The 17,719-nt window shown below is 37.9% G+C and overlaps 1 protein-coding gene across 2 annotated transcripts in view; it reads right to left on the bottom strand.

The window, feature by feature from the left end:
• PRKACB (protein kinase cAMP-activated catalytic subunit beta) overlaps nucleotides 1–17,719 on the bottom strand; it is a 73,870-nt gene that overhangs the window by 23,058 nt on the left and 33,093 nt on the right. The window contains exon 1 of one of the 2 annotated variants that reach the window (XM_082311700.1): nucleotides 15,492–15,755. The exons of the other annotated variant lie outside the window; for it this stretch is intronic. Coding sequence (XP_082167826.1) covers nucleotides 15,492–15,678 — 187 coding nt within the window. The 5' untranslated portion in view covers nucleotides 15,679–15,755. Of the gene's footprint in view, nucleotides 1–15,491; nucleotides 15,756–17,719 lie in introns of those variants that run through there. 2 annotated transcript variants of the gene reach the window in all.

Here is a 17,719-nt window from a genome sequence, read left to right as displayed (position 1 = left end):
AAACCACAGTTTATATCAAAGGAACTATTTTAAATTGGCATTAAAACTCACTGAGACTTAAAAATATTTTAGTGGCTAATCCGTAAAATGTTTGACATATTTATCCTGTGTGGGGAAAATATTTCCATTGTTTTTAAATTATGGGGGTTACTTGTGTAATGACTTTTAATGATCCTAATTTGAGAAAAGGACAGGATTTCTTGTGGCATGAAATAATTTCTCAACACAAAAAAGGGAAGCTAACAATGTCCAAATTCATGCCTGATGATCCTTCTTGCATTAGGAGAAGAGAGATGGCTTGATAAAATGATGACTACTGATAAAAGTTTTTTGCACACCAATTTATGTCAAAGTAGCATAAACACTATTTTCTCTGAATGACAAGAAAAAAACCTAAGATGATTATTAAGACTACCAAAAAGCTGAGCTTCAAACTTAAGTGGCTCTAGCTTAGAAATGAACATTAACACCATATAGCGCAACATGAAATAATTGGTCTCATTTTTTCATGTTATTACAGTACATATGTCTTAAACATCCCTCACGTTATCTCCATTGTTCATATAAATAAATATTTTAAGTTTCCACATATTTTGCACTGAAATAGAATTATTCAGTATTTATAAAAATATACAATGACATTTACATGTAGTCATCTTTGTCTCCATTCTATTTAGGGAATAAAGAGTACTGTTTATGAAAAAAAAAAAAGTGATCCAGCTCGAAATATTCAAATTGTGGAAGCATGAGAAAAATTTCTCATTTCTAGAATATCAATAAGCCACAAGCTCTCCTTCAACTAAACTTCTACCTTATTCTACTTTACTTTTGCTCGTTTCTTGGAAAGCAGCATTGAACAGGTATTTTCAAAATAAAACTACCTAATGGCACTCATTTATCTTAAAATCGCTCTTTTAAAAATTATTTCATATTCTGTGGTGTGTTTTATTAGAATTGCATTTTCTTCCTAATGAGAAAGTGGGTCAAATTATGCCTGGTTCTCATTTTCAGAGGTCACCTGGGCTCCTACACCACAACACAATTCAGCAGGTGATTTCAAATAGAATTTAGGCAACTCAAGTGCATATGCTTCAGTCACTTCTGAAAATAGGACTTAGAATTTGGAAAAGGATAGGTACTTCTGAAAATTTTATCTTGGTCACAAAACATTAGCTCTTGCTACAGGAGAACACATTTCATTTCTACTTTTCAAGCGCAGAATCAAAATTTACACCGACTGGATAGTAGTGGCCATCGGTATTATTGTGATGATGCAAACAAATAGGTTTATTAGGTGATGATGACAGAAGTTTTCTGCAAGTGCACATTTTTAGCCACTTTGCATTGTTACAATGTGACTCTTGTTTGCTTTTCTAGTCTTTAAAGTGTTCCTAGCATCTGTGACTTTGGGCACTAATGAAGGAATGAGCATACCAAAAGTCTCTATAGGTTCCCCAAGGGTTTGCAGGAACATTCACCCACACAGATGAGATGATGAAGAGAGGAAAGAAAGAGAAGAAAAAAAAAAAGTTTTATGCATTTCCACAACAAACACATAGAAAACACAAATACATTCCACCCTTCCCCCTCCCCACTCAAGAACGGACCCTGTAATAAACCAGACCTTTCCCACACAGACGAATGACTCATGCTAAATCACAGAATGTTTGAGCAAAGAAAAGGAAAAAAAACCAAAAGCAGCTAAATTCAGTATGAAAAAAGATGATGCAACACAGAAATAAGCACAGCTTACAAAACTTCAGGAGATCAAGTTGGCATCTTTAATAATTAATCTATTCCAAGACACACACGTCCAAGGAACTGTTGCTAACAAAAGTGTATCCATCTTCATCGCAGCATGCTGGATCACAATAAAACCTGTAATCGGGTGATCTTCCCACTACTTAGCACTTTGTTCCAAAAGACAGCATGTGTGAATTGCATGGCATGTGGTGGATAGCACAGAAATGGCAAGCAGTCTCCAAAAAGAATTCACAATCAAATTTCAGTCCCGTTACCCAACAACGGCAACAAAACCCCTCGAAAAGTCTAAACTGCACAGCTGAAGTTGCTGTATGCAAACTGGAACACATACGGGAATCCTGTATGGTTGCCATACGTGTATGATTTAATTTTCTAAGAAAGACTGTCAAAAAAAAGAACCCAGGAAAGAGATGTTGATATACAGGTTCCCATAAGCACTTAAGAGCAAGGATCATTCATACATGGCTGAGCAAAGTGAAGATGAGGATGCAAGGAGCACATGCAAAGACCAGCAAACAGACCCTATTCAGACTGGTTTCACTGATACAGCAGAAGCTGGAGCAAAGGAGCTGAAGCTGAAGGAGGAAAAGCTGCTGCTCAAGAAAGGAAGGTGCTGGAAGGAGAGGGCAAAGCTCGAGTAACAGCGCTGGCACAATAAGGGTCACAGAAGTGGTCAAAACAACTGGACATGTCAGGAAGGACACCAGCTGAAACTGGAGAGGATGCACCAGTCGTCCAGAGATCAGGTAAGCACAAACACACAGCGCAAACCTCGCTCTTCATGACCAGCAAGAGCAATTGTTGGCAGGAGAAGCAAGTTTTACTCAATGCAAGCACCCAAAGCATATAGCAGGAAATCTGGGGAGACTCAGAAAAAGGTAGTAAGAAATGGGGTAATGGCCAAGGAGCTATAACTGAAAGACTTGAAGCAGTTTTATAATTTCTGCCTGCTTCAGTTCAAACCCTGGTCAGTAGAAATGCTATAGGTGCACCCACAGCTGGTCAAGATATAAGCATATATATATAGCGTTGCCCTTGCCTATCATGGGTGGCATGAGACTTGGCCTGGGGAGAACTAAGGCACCATGGTGATAAGTAGGAAAGCCTGCTGGAAGAGATTTCTAAGGGAAGTGGAACTCCAGATCAAGAGGTTCCTAGGTAATACCGGCATACAAGGAGGTATTAAAACAAAACAACAAAAAAACCCCCCACAAACACATGGAAAAACCCTACCACACACAGAAAACTGAAAAACCCCTGAACCCACCCCCAAAAGCAGGAGATTTGTTATGTAACAGTATATTCACACAATGTACAGTAATCTTGTTTTATCAATTAACTTTTGTATGAAAAGTTAGCAACCTTATAAAAAAAAATTGTTAACAAATGGTATATGAGTACTACAAAGAGTACTCTGGCCTAAAACACAGTTAAAGAACGAGTAAATCAGAGGAAAGCTCCTGAAAAAAATTAAATGGTTTAGGACCTCTCAATTGCAGGGGTGCAATGACAGCAGAGGGAAAGGGGTCACAGATGGAGCAGTCCTGAAGAGTTACCGTGAATTACTTTGCCTTTCTCCCACCTCCCACGTGCACTGTATTTGTTATTCTCAAGCACATCTCCCACAAGAGTGAGCAAGCCAGAATTTTTTTTTTTGGGGGGGGGAGAAGTAAGTATTTGGATAGGATTCATGGCAGGAAAGCAAGAACTAAACTGATTAAGACTAAACATTGGGCACCACTACAAACCCCCATCTGCTGTGCTAAATGCCAATCTCTGCTTGGTATTTAAAATGCCCTTTATCAAAATACAATTCAATTTCTGTTCCAAAACTGTAATATAATCATTTGAAGTCTGGAATTAAATGGGCTATTGAATTAAATCTCCAAATTTCATTTAATGGAAAAATAAATATGTATGAAGAGATTCTGGTAAATATATGTGTATATTTCATTTTTATAAAAACAATATTTATAGCCTTAAACATCATTGAGATGTATATAGATGCCTCAGATGCCAATCCTGTGGTTATGGTACCGCATTTCAGAAGCAAGTGAGAAGCATACAATTCAAGTTCTAAATCCCATTCTTATGCCATTAACCTGTCGTCTTAAATATCTTTAAATTTCTCTTTCGATTAGCAGGAAAAATATCACAAGGCTTACAGCAAGATTGTTCTACCCTGGCAAGTCTTTGAATATAAACACAACTAAGTGTTAATACATTCAAAGGAAGTAGCGTGAGCACCGGTTAACATTTTAATAGCTGGCAAACTCTTCAAAACACAAACTAAAATGGTATCATCGAAACAGATCGTCAACAAGAACAAAACATTGTTTCTCACAATATGAAAACAGTGGGGGAAGAAAGTCCAATGTGATATAAGCCTGGTGCAGAGCAAGTCAATCTTGTCTTAACATTGCGGTGAGACACACTTACTGGCTCTCTTGTGAAAAAACAACCAGTGAGAATTTTGTCTTGTTTCTGCTCTAAGAGATGCTAAGTCACGAAGGCTAGATTAATAAACTCTGCATCAATTTAATATCTCATTTATCCCGTTTTTTACTTTGAGAGCAAGGTTTTACATTTCTGTTTAAACATTAATTATGTCAAAGACTGGTGATACAGAGCAAACTAGCTTACCCAGCTGCAATGGGTAAGAACCTTCAGTTAAAAAACCAAAACCAAAACCCAAACAAAACCACATGGAACAGTTCTGAACGAGCTCATTTGCTGGAATACAAAACCTGAAAGTTCTTAGTAAAGGAAGGATCATGTAAGAATTAACTGCATACAAGTTTGCTATTAAAATGGAAGCGCCATTAATTAATCTAACTGCACACTGTAAACACTTCTGTGGAATATTGGGAAGGACTGGTAAGAAGTTGAGAAGAGAAGGGCATGGAAAAACCACGGAGAGAAAGGGAGAGGAACAGGATAAACAGTAAATTAAGAGCAATTACAGCTGCCGTGCCTGAAGACTAGAAGAGAGCACTAGAATCTGATTTCTGGGGGAGCACATTCAGTAATTAATTTACAATGGGCAGCAATTGTAAAATACAAATTGTTCTCATCCATTACAACTCAAAATTTGGAATGCAGGCAAAATCTTATTTTAATCCTGTCTGCAACTTTGAAGTCTTGGCCTAGACAGTATTTTGTCAGTCTTATAAAAGCAAATTTGCAACAGTTAAGAGCTATGCAGAGAGCCCAACTTTTCTTCTTTTTTTTTTTTTCTTAATTTTCAGTGCTACAGGTTATAACTTTAAGCTGTAAATTAAACAAAGCTGAAGTCTTACTTAATTTTCACCTCTTTACTTGGCTGGCTAGACAGCAACAGCCTGCATAAGAGATGTGACAGATTTAGACAAACCAAAACAGGAGCCAGGTTTTCAGCTATCAGAGATAATACCTATCATTGTTGAATTTTGAACAGTAGATACTCTACTGCGCACAACTGCCACAGTCAGACTGACTTTCTTCTTCCTTCCTCTATTTTTATTAGAGATAATAAAAACAGTTTTATTTCCAAATCAAATTTTCAGTCTTTCCCCCTCATTCTTTTTCTGAAATCATAAAGTACTGGTACAAACAGAGGCAGAGAACCCTGCTAATGCCAGAAGTACAACATAACAGAAAGTGCTCTGGGGAGAAAGGACCAAACCCAACTAACACCAAGTCACTTAAAATGTAAATCCCTGAAATTTTCTTTAAAAAAACCCAAACATATAATGTAAATCAGTAAATTTATTCCGTCACAAACAGAATCAAGTCTTGTACTAGGTCTGCTCAGCAGTTGTATATGCATATATGTCCCAATTCAATCATTTTCTACCAAAAAAAAATATAGATGAGATAAAAACTCTGCTTTCTTAATCTAAAAGAGAATCCAGACCCAATGCTCATCAAAAATTATAAATTAATATACTTCCATTAAAAAAGTGACTCCTCCCTCAAGACTCACACAGAGAAATGCTGCATTTCCCAGTTACGCCAAAAGCCTCTCTTTCTCTGCCAAAAAACCCAAACCAAACAACCAAAAACTATAAACCAAGCTGGGATTTATTATTCAAATCCTAAATCATTGATTATATGCAAGACTTCCTCAATGCAGACAAGCAGAATAGCTTCATCTGAACATCCGAGCATGGGACATGACCTAAAGTCTCTTGCAGATTCCTGGTGGGCGACTGCTGTTCCATCCCTTTGGGTCTTTTAGTCCTTCAGGGTGGCACCTCTCTTTCTTCCCCAAGCTTTCCTTTCAAATTAAAGCATTATTAGCAACCCGTTGCTGATTGATCAGAGTTGATTTTTTGTTCCAGTTCTCTAAAATGACTAGTCAGAACTGCATCTAGTTAGTTCTGGAATATGTTAAAACTAAGCCTTGGCCTAAGGAAAGGAGTTTCTCTCATACCTTCTTCCTGCCCTTGAAGTGTTCATTGAAGGGAATTATTCCAGACTGCCGGAGACGACTCGTTCGTAAATCTCCTTCCTCTCTTGCAACAATCCACATGCTTTGAGGCTTAGAAGTCCAAGAAATGGCAATTTGGTTTGCTAGGCTGCAATTCAGTGCTCAGTATGGGCTGGTATAAATACAAAAAATCCCAGTCCTGTCCTTCCACAGTCACTGCCTCTCTATCATGACCTTCCTTGAAAGAGCAAAAGCATATTTGTGGCTGACTGCCAAACCAGGTCAGGGAATTAGGCCAGATTAAAACGTAATGGACAGAAGGCAGGGGAGGACAAGGGAAGCTAATTTTAATCCACAGCAGCTCCCAGTGCTTTTCATCACATGAATGCTTCTCCTGGGGTGAGGAAAGGGAGAAGTGGGGTGGAAACGGGCAAATAGGTGGGGCAGGAGAACGACTCCTTTTCTGAAGGAGTACCAGTTTGTGCTAGCATAACATGACCATGGAAGTGTGGCATTGGACTACTGAAAAGGCTTCGGAGAAATAATTCTAATTCTATGTTATTAATTTTCAATTATTGTATCAGATAAGTTAATTCTATTAACTTAAAATTTCAAATTAATAAATTGTAAGTTTAATACAATTACTTTCAAATGTAGTACTTAACACTCCCTACATATAAAATTAGTTCATACAGAAAAGGTTATGTGAAGAAATCTTAACATGCAAAATCCTCAATTATCATACGTTGATGTGCTTTGTGAGCAATTAGGAATTAAGCTTCATCTGTGCAGTACCATCTTCTATAGCTGTAGCTGAACTTTATCCAGCAAGTAATCTAAAATGTTGCAACTACCATAGGATCTATAGTGTAAAAGACTGCCTTCCTGTGTGAAATATAGCAGGTACTACTTTACAAAGAAAATGGAAAACTGTGCAAAAATTGTGACAATTCAAACACATCTTGTTTCTCCAGTGCATATATTTCCATGGTTACCATGTGGAAAAAAAAAAAAAAATACATTTTAAGAATGAGTTCCAAGACCAAAATGTTCTAGGGCACTACTATAAAATATCTTGTATCACATTCTTGAGTAAAGGTTTTTAGCAAATTCTATTAGTTAAATACAAATATACAAAATAATCAGATTTTCCTCTTACAGTCAAAACCACATACCAAGCAAAATGTTTATGGCACCTGCTGCAGTTTTCCTCTAGTTAAGCTATCCACCCCTCTGCACTGTTAATATACGGCTAACTGGCTAGCACCAACTTTCCTCTCCATATTATTGCCCTACCTTCCCTCTTCTTAAAAGTTCGGTGACTAAAGAGGATAACATATTATCGGGCAGCTATAATTCAGAGTATGTTTTATGGTTAGATTATTAGAAACGATAAGCATAAATCTGCAGGTAGTTGACCTGATCTACACATTGACTAACAAATTCCCTGCAAGAGCCAATGCCTCTCATAAATCTAGATAGACTCAGGCACAAATACCCTTTTCTTTAGAAGTAACCCAAGTTTTACTAAACTAATTTCTTCCTTATACTCCAAACCAAACAACCGCAGGGGCTGTTCACTGTATGGATGCATTTTACAAGTTTGGGGGTTTTTCCCCCCCCAATATTTTTCAAATATTTCATACAAGGCATCAAAATAATAGTAGATACGCCAACCTTGCTTTAACTGCACTCATGTCTAAGTCCGCTTCCCACAAAGCTACTTTGTCTCAGCCCTTGCATTAACAAAACTACACAAATTCTCATATACATGCATTGGGATCAGTAAGACACATCTTCACAGCTGTCAGGGTAAATCAGCAAAATAGCTCTTCATCTCTTTGCAAGATTTGAGATTCTGACACACGGCTATACTGACATATCTCCTGCAGAACACTTTCAATATTTACAGGAAAGGGTTGCCTGCAGTAAGTAGCCAAGCAGGAGAAGTTCATTTAGAACCTTAAATAGCAGAGAGACTGACTTCCTGAATAAGGAAGTCTTATGTAAATAAACACATTTCACAATTCAACACATCGAGGGAACAACAAGTTTTTGTTTGCCTCATGATTAGGGCAGGCAAAAAGTAGGTAAGAGTGTTTACTATCCATTCTGATAAAGAATTGGCCTTTAGAGAGAAACTGGTTAAAATCAGTGCTTATTTGGATAAAAGGCAGGCATAAAACTTGCACAGAATTGAGTTGCAAACCCTGCAAAAAAATTTAAATGAAAAAAACTAAACCACATGAATTCTTAATGGGCTGGAGTATCTGTCAGCAACTAGAATGAATACAGGAAAACAACAAAAACATTATTCTAGTTACAAAAGTGCCTGTAAGAATCTCAATAATTAAAGCTGGGAAACTTGTGTTGCGAACTTTGGCCTGCAACAGCAGTACCAGCAGCAACTCTTAGAGGAACCAGCAACAAATAATTACATAAACAATTTGAGATGTAAACCAAAAACCAAGGAAAGAAGAAAATCTTTTTGGTAACAAAATATACGCAAGAAATGTAACAACAGGGACTACAGCCAGTCACAGTTCAAGAGCTTTAAGATTACAACATACCAAATACCCTTTCCTTTGGAAGAAACCCCAGTTTTATTAAATTCATTTTTTGCTTATGCTCCAAACCAAGCACCCTGAGGGCCTGTTCACTGTATGGATGCGCTTTAAGAACTACGTCAATGCAGCAACTCTTGTGTTGCCTTTTCTTTTTTCAAATATTTCATGCAAGAATCAGAACAAAACGTGAACCCAGGTCAACACCTAAGAAATTAGCCTAGTCCGCTGTCAGAGGGTAATGGGTAACATTGGGGAATTTTTGAAAGGAAGAAACCATTAGTCCCATGAGATGCATATAGGAAGAGGTATAGTTCTGGCACCTGGACATTCCATGGCATCCTGCCATTTTCTACAGTCTTTTCAGCAGTGGGAATAATTAGTTGCTACTTGCTGTCCCTTGCCCTTAAAAGATGTTCCCAATGCACATAACTAAGATATTTACACTACCACCCTTCACCCGCACTCCTGAAGCATGGCTATTCTCCAGTGCATGCAAAGCCGGACAATAATCCAGCAGAGTCTATCGGCATTGCTCATACTCTTTCCTCATACTGCTCCATCTGTCTCCACACACATTTGGTAACTACTATCTTACGAGCATAAATTTCTGTGTCAGCAATTACCTCTATTTGCAGTATTTGAAAGTACTAGCCCAATCATGCACTTGGTGATACTTGGAAGTATTAAGCCTATTCCTAGTGAAACAGAAGATATAGTAGAGTAGCACCTTTCAGAACTGGGAGCTGGGGCTACTAAAGTAACTTGGCCTTCCAGTTTTATCTGTTCAAGAATGTTCTGCTGTTCGAATGTTCTGCTGTTCAAAACAAAAACGCTAAACCAAAGAAACAGAAAAACACTTTTTCCTTCTTTCAAGTCTTTCCAGAAGAAAAAAAAAAACAAAAAACCACCAACATTTAACTGGAGCTCTCCTGGGGGGGGGGGGGGAGCAAGCCAATTGTACTTGCAATTGAAAAAAATATATCACTTCTTCATCGAGGCTTCGCTTGCATCTTAGCAATCTTTCAGAAGGAGAGCATCTGATTTTATCCACTGACAGAGTGTAATGTAACACCGCTGCAGTGAAGACAGCCACAAAGGTGCACTGAAAAGCAGAAGTGGTTTAAATGAGGAAATGTTTTCAGCGAAGACTTAATCTAATCCTCACTTGATGGAGGAGGAAACAGTCACCTTTCCCTTGTCAAAATCAGACTTCTGATTTATAGATCCTTTTGACTGGGAACTGACACTTGGTAAAAGTTGCAGCTATTTATTTCTATTTTTAATGGAACCGGGAGCCTGGATGTCAAGATGAATGAAATCTACAGATGCAAATTGCAGAAAAAAGCCCCAGGGAAAAGAAAACAAAACAACCACTGCCATCACCCCACAAAAAAACCAAAACATCCAGCAAAACAAAACACCTGTAACCTCTTTTTCACCTAGTTTGTAAGAAATGTATGCCCTTAAAATGACTCAATCATAACAGAATACCAAAAAAAATAAAAAGCCAAACCACTCAAGCAGCAAAATTCAAAATTCATAGAGCTGCTTTCAACAACCTTAATTCCTGTGGAAGCTACAACCTAACTGTAAAAGAAACAGAGAAAAAGGTGATGGAAAACCCAGCCTGGTAACTGGTGAAAAGCAGAGACTTTCTGACCCAGAGAGAGACCTCTCCATCAGCAGACGAAGGCGGCCGCGTGACGCCAAGGAAGCGCAGCGAGGCTGTAGTTTCACCCTCACTTTCCAGAGAGGCTGAGCAGGGGCAGGTGTTGGCGGGGAGGTCGGGCTGCCGCCGCGTCCCTGCGGCACAAACGCAGGCCAGCTGTGAGCCTGCGAGGCCACACCAGCTCCCCACCGGCTCCCCGCAGGGCTCCCGCCGGCCAGCATCCCCGCAGGGCTGCGGGGAGCACACAAGGCAGGCTGGGACACCTCTTTCAGGAACAGCCCGCATTTAGGTTTACTTCAACAGCCGTGACGCTGTAACATAAATCTCCATAATGTACGCACAAAGTTCCGAAACCTTGTTCTATATCTGTACTGGTTTTGACATTTGTATATTGTACTTCATATACCGAGGAAACGACAGCCACACTTTTCATGTCAGGGAGGATGACCTCAACACATTTGTATGAGATAAGTATATATAAGCTGATATTAGATAAGGCAGTGGGATGACTCCTCCCACTCTTTATCTCATGCCATGCACAAAAGTGAAACCTTTGTAAAAATGGTCCTTTAAATTTGCAGGATAAAGGAAAACCACACGCACAGACACACACACAAGCCCCATATACATGATTAACTGTTTTTTCTTTTCAAGCAATCTCTAACCCTCTTAAGTCGTTTTCCAAAGCTCCAGACTATCTGCTTGAAACAAAAAGGCATCATTTCAGAAACTAATCTATTTGGGCTTTTGCAAACAATTCTCAAAGGATATCTGTTTCTAAGGAAATTAATGTACGGAGTTTATATAATTAGATACAACTTTCAATAATATTCCAAGTAAGAATAAAGTACTTCATAATTCCATTAAATTCAAAGTACGTTATAATAAGTAGTCACAGCGGTTTTGGAAAGTAAACACCTGCCTGATAAGTTTACTAGATCTATTATAATATCTTATTTCAAAGGAGACTCCTCTCCCCTACTTCCATGAATGACCTCAACTATTCTGATATCCCATCATTTAGAAAGAATAAAAACCATAGAGGAATAGGCTGGTTCAGCTGAAAAACAACAAAAGCCAGTTCAGAATTTTTAGGTGATGATGATGATAATTTCAAAAGGCCTCTCTATTTGTATCAATTCAGTTAAAACAATTTATTATGTGTGGCACAGAAAATTAAGTGAACTGACATATACATAATTCAATTACAAAATTTTTCAAATCAGATTCTGTGCCTTACTTAATGATGTAGAACAGTTATTTATAAAAGAAAGCTTTCCAATAGAATTTCAAATACTAAATATCAGTTATGCAAAGCAAAATGTTTAATAAAACCTGCAAATCCTTAAGACTAGTTATTTTCAACAGAAACCCACAGTGAGTCGATTACAAAAACAAAGAGATCAGTAGTCGATGCAGCTATGCAGACAAGAAAGAGAAACCTGGTAGATTTTTCCTGATTGTGAAGACGGAACAAAAAATAGTGTCAAAGATAACAGAAAAGACTTACCATTCATGCTGAAAAGCTAGTTTTCAGAAACATATTGCTCCTAATATTAATCCAACAGTTGATGAAGTATGTTAATCTCTACAAAACCAGTGCTTCAATCTCTAAACACACTTATACAATAACTGTAAAGAGAGAGCACACAGAATCCAGAGAGCTGCTCTTCCTTACGAGCTCCTTGTGATGCAAAAAACTATGAAGCACAAGATACCAGTAGTAAACCAAAATCAATATTCAGGACACGGATATTTGGTTTTGTTCATTAACTACTTCTGTTCTGACCAATGCTACCTATTCATGTCTAAAGCAACTCAAAATGGCAGGGGGAAAAAAAGCATGCAAACACCAGGAGGTTTTAAGATGTTCTCAATTATATCAAGCACTGGTTGTTTCCATGGCAACCTTAGACCAGAATTATCTGTTGACTTGTACCCAACTAGTAGTTATTCTAAAGCTTTCATCAATTCACACAATGTGCTCTGTACATTATTTCATATTTCACGTGTATTTTTCTCTACGCATATATGTATCTAGTGATTATTCAGCTAAATCTCCATAAGACATTCCACGGTATTTGAAACTATGTTGATGCTATTTTCAATCAGTTAGAGACCACATAATATTCCTCTGACTATTCAACACCCATCCATTTGCAATTTAGAGACTATGAAGATGACAGAAAGATGCAATAGTGGTGACTCTCCTGACCACTTCAGTTATCCGAGTTGTTAATGTGTTCCCTTATTATGCACAGATTTGGAAAATATTTGTATCAGTTCAACAATAAAAGATTCACGCTGATCTTACTGTCTCTACATTCAAACCAAGCAGCCTCATTCTCCTTTCCTTTCCCCTTGCAATCTTTCAAAAAGCCACAAGCAACTATGAAAACAAAACAAAAATCAAAATGTAGGTTCCATATAGTCGCAAGTCAAGATGTCTAAACTAAGAATGAAATATATCGTTCTGATGACTACCAGCACATCCCTTTCGTCCTTTGGCCGTGCAGCACAACTGACCTGGTTACCAGTTCAGGCTGGTCAATCGCACGTGCACTCAGGTCAGCTTTTTAAAACAGAGTCCAAGGCCCGCGGCGTCCTGAGCCACCTCTGCCCTACTGGATTCGGAAGATTTTACAAAACAGATTCGTTTCATGCATCAACCAAGAATCCAAGGCACTTTAGAAAAATTGTATGTTTTACATACCAAAATAACAAAGCAAAGATGTCAAATTTCAAAATTAACCACTGAAAAACGCCTAAGGCCATAGACCACATGGTAAATTACTCAAACCCACAACACTAGACAACTAACAACACAAAGTCCACCTAACAGGGGGCAGCTCCTTCCCCTTCAGCAAACCCATAGCTTCAGCAGTAACTGCTTGTAAAAGGACATACGTAGAAACAGAGTATTTCATTACAGCAGAAGGTATAAATATATAAACTTTCTTTTCAAATTAATTCTACCTCAAACCTAAACCAACAAAAATTCTGAGAAGTTACTTTCCAAACTTTTTTTCAGGAATTAAAAAAGACTGCTTTTGCCTTGAATTTCTAGAGTAATTCACACTAACTGTCTGCTATGCAGCTTCACCTAAAACCTTACACCAACATTTCCTAAGTTGCAGTGATACGGGCAGAAAAGTGGAGAATATTCAAATATCCTTACAAGACAAACACCAGTATGTTTCTAAAACACTACTGAACTTTCTGTGAAATTAATCTACGACCTGAATTTAGTGACCCTATGCAATTCTATGACATTGAATTCTCAGGTAAAACAAACAAAACAAAACTGTTTCTCTCTTTCATTTTTCACAAAGAATTTTCACAGATGATGTATTTTTCTAAAGATATAATTAGGAGTCAGTAGTAGACAGAAATAGTCCCTCCACTGTACTCTTTATCTTCTCTATCACTCCTTCAGCTACAGTGGTAGTGAAATGAGAATCCTGAAACCTAGACATAGCCCATGTATACCTACAGTATTTCTATTTATTATTTTTTAAAAATAATCTACAAATTGAGAGTAAAGGTTCAGGATGAAGATTCAGAATTTCACCCCGAAACCAAAGCTACATAACCAACCACCATTCAGCTACCAGCTTGGTAACTTTGGCTCAGAAAAACTGCATGCAACCACTGTGCTTAATTATGACTTAAAATAGCATTCGCGGAACAGCCATTTTCACCATGTTTATCATCAAGAGACACGACAGTCCATTTCCTCATCAAGCATGTCATACGAGGAAGCCTGCCTTAAATAGAAGGGAAAAAAATAGTAGAGACTTGTACACAAACAGGTCACAATTTGTAAGTGTCAGTAGGTCAATATCGTTTCTTTCTTCATGTTATATAAACAAAAATGCTTCAGTGTTATTTTTTCAGATAGCTATTTACATAAAAAAAGAGCTTCTACATAAACACAAGTATGCCTCTATTTTTACCAAGCTGAAAGTATTTTGGAGAAGTGGAAGCTCAGAATTTATGCACTTTCATCATTTATCTTCCCAACAAAACTAGTTGATCCTTTCCCATCTCATTTGGGAGACCTAGATTTAATCTATTTTAGGTCAATGCATTCACACCTTTTTGTTTCCATGTTTCCTGCTTATCCTCTGAGAACAGATTCACTCCCTACTCATATAATATTTTAAATTGCAAGCAGGGAGATGTATAAACATTGATTTTCTTCATGGTAACACTGTGATGCTAAGCATTTCCAATAAGGCCTATTTTCAGCTGAAATAATTGTGCTATCTCAAATCCATCAATGAATCTGAAATCTGGAACAAAATTATCATCAATTACCATATTCTAACATTTTAAAACGAGTATTTAACCACAGAGACAATAATTGCTTTGCAAAATAATGCATGGCTTTAAAAGAAAAAAAATGAAAATCAAATGTCAATTTACTTAGATTGTGATATTTTTTGAAATCTCTCACTTTTATTACCCAAAATGCAATCATGAGTAGTTTTAATCCATGCAAATAATACTGTAAACTGTTCACAAATTAAGAAATGCCCACACTAAATTAGTACGTAATAGTTAAATTGAACACAATTTTATATTGTTTACCACTTTCTAGAGTGTTCTGATGTATATATCCCTTAAAATAAAACAATGAATGACAAAAAGCCCTATAATTAGAAGTTTAATCTGTGCCGCAATGTCTGCCTACTCCAAAGTTTAAACATTACAATCTTTAATGAGTTTTCTATTCTGCTGAACTAGCTGATTTAATTTGAAAATAAAGGAAGTAATTTAGAAGTAAAAATTGGGGTGGGGGCTTGCCAAAACAAGTCAACTGTGCTTTAAGAGGAAAGAAGGGATGAGGGATAAATTACCCTGCCAGCCACCAGTCCATGAACCAGCCCCCCACCTCCCCCTGTCTGATGCAATATGCTATTCTTCGAATTAATACCTTTAGGTAATGAATTGTACAATTGCTCCCAGAATGTATCACAGATCAGTGTTCGTATTCGATTACGAATATGCAAGTCCTTCCCTTGCCAGGCATACTGAAGAGCAAATATCTATAAAGCAAACAAAAACCCCTACTTACTTGATTTGTCCCATAGGACAGCAAGTTCAGAGCAATGTTGGCTCTCATTTTCCAGAGCCGCTCTCTGTTCATGCGCACCACTCTTTGAATGCCTATGGAAAAGGCGATTAGCAAAACCTTCCAGTCTCTGCAGCGCTGTGGCTGTCCCTGTGCACTGGTTACAGGGTACCTCCTTCTGAGCTGCCATCTATACACACCGGCGACTTTTACAAAAGCAAAAGAGAAAATATCTGAAGGGAGCTGGACAACCCAGACCTCCTCAGAGCTGTGCATGTGTCAAGCTTCCTGTATGCAGTGTTTTCTAACCACTACTCTCTTCTACTTCCTGTTAAGAAAAGCTCTATAAGGTACTGGTTTGCACTGCTGAAAGTCGCTTTTCATGTCAATCGCAAAGTGTTTTTTATTAAGAAATACGCCATAATTGCTCTAGCATGCGTTTTCACAGCTTTTTAATGCATCACGTATTTTATATTTAAACATACATTTTATGTTAAAATACTATAAACAACTTGTTCAGAAGTAAAGATCAGAAGGCAGATATATTTTTTTTTTCATTTACCACAATCACGTGTGAAAAAAGAAAAGTGACTATTCTGCAGTTCTTCCCCTGTCATTAAGATGGAGTACTACCATCATCATAGCAAACATAACCAGCTGTAATCTAATCATTAGTAACCTCATGTTTTCAACTAAACGAGTTTCTAAGGAGGTTACTTGCAGAAACTACTGAAGAAACTATTCATTTATTATTCGGGGGGAAGTACTCTTTTTCTCCTTTGAGAAAAATCAGACTGAAGAAGTTGAATTCTAACATACGTATAAACATGACTGCATTACACTTAATGAAAACCGCGTTCTTCTTTCTCTCAAGAATGAACCAAATGCTTTTAACTTTTTCAGTAATAAAGTACCAGAATGACCAGCGTTGGCAGATCCTTATGTAGCAGAGTGCTCACTCTGCCAGCCCCAAAGGCAGCTGGAAGGAGTCACAAAGTCACGGTCACCAGCTCCTGACATTGCTTATGTAAAAGCCTTGCATGCAAGTCTCCTGGAATTGCGTAAGAAAGTTTTTTCATTCACAAGAAATTCGAGTATTTTCAGCTGTAGAGTAAGACTTGACAGCATCATTCTTAACGCACAGACATAGGGGAAATAAATTGAAAGCTGTATTTAACACTAAATTACATTAATTTGCAAATTGTGTAATTTTGCACGCTTACAATGGGTAATACTAAATATTCGTTTTTGTGAAAATGGAAACACGTACATTAGGCAGTTTCACAGTATATCCTCTGCACGTATAAGATGTGGCTTCTTAAAATTTTAGGCTATTCTTAAGAAAGATTGAAATAACTTTTCCACAATCTGTCTCCTGTCTTACAGTCAACACGTGTTAAAGACATACCTCTCATTTTTCACCACCCATACTTCTCACTGAATAGTTTTCAAATGTCAGCAGATACCCATGCTTGGACATTACATAACTATTTCATAACAGCTCTATGCCTCAGAAAAAAAAAGCACGACGACAGACCGCCTATGATAATGGTAAAACAATAAAAATGCCGAGGGACAGACTTCACAGATTTGGCTACATTCCTCCTAACTGGCACTTCCAGAGTTGTTGTAATCGGCCTCAGTCAATGCAACAGTTTAAATTTCTAGACTCTCTGCGAAGCACAGAAACGCCCTTTGCTTTCAGGCTCCAGATATACTCAGGAAACGTAATTTCTTTCTCCAGCACCTGTTCAAAATTTGAAACCAAATGTCTAAACACTTACATTTTACACACCGGTTTGCAGATCTGGATGAGCACCTGCTATCTTGTTGGTGACCAGGCTGCTCTCCCTGGTCAGGGTCAGGCGCTGCAACCTTCCCTGGATCCCATTACAGGTCCTTTTCCACCTTACGCCTTCCTGCCTTTTACCTGCTTTGTCGCAGGATCAACGCTGACTTCCATGACACCCTGTCGGTTCAAGGCTCTCCTTCCAGAAACAAGAGCTAGCAAAGACCATCGGGATCTGTTTGCCTTATCAGGGGTCACAAATAGGCAGAGGGGATATATCATGTGCCATATATAGCCAAACACTTTATGACAGAGTAATGCTATGCCACCTTCCATACAGCAGTAGAAGAAATACTTGAACAACAAGATGCTTATTTCCCTGCCTGGTGAACTTTCCAGGGCTGGAATAACCCCTCTGGAATTGTACAGCTGTGCTCCCCTG

This window comes from Platalea leucorodia (genome assembly GCF_965183815.1).
Source record: "Platalea leucorodia genome assembly, chromosome: 5".
NCBI lineage: Eukaryota > Metazoa > Chordata > Aves > Pelecaniformes > Threskiornithidae > Platalea > Platalea leucorodia.
This window is presented reverse-complemented; position numbering and strand designations above follow the sequence as displayed.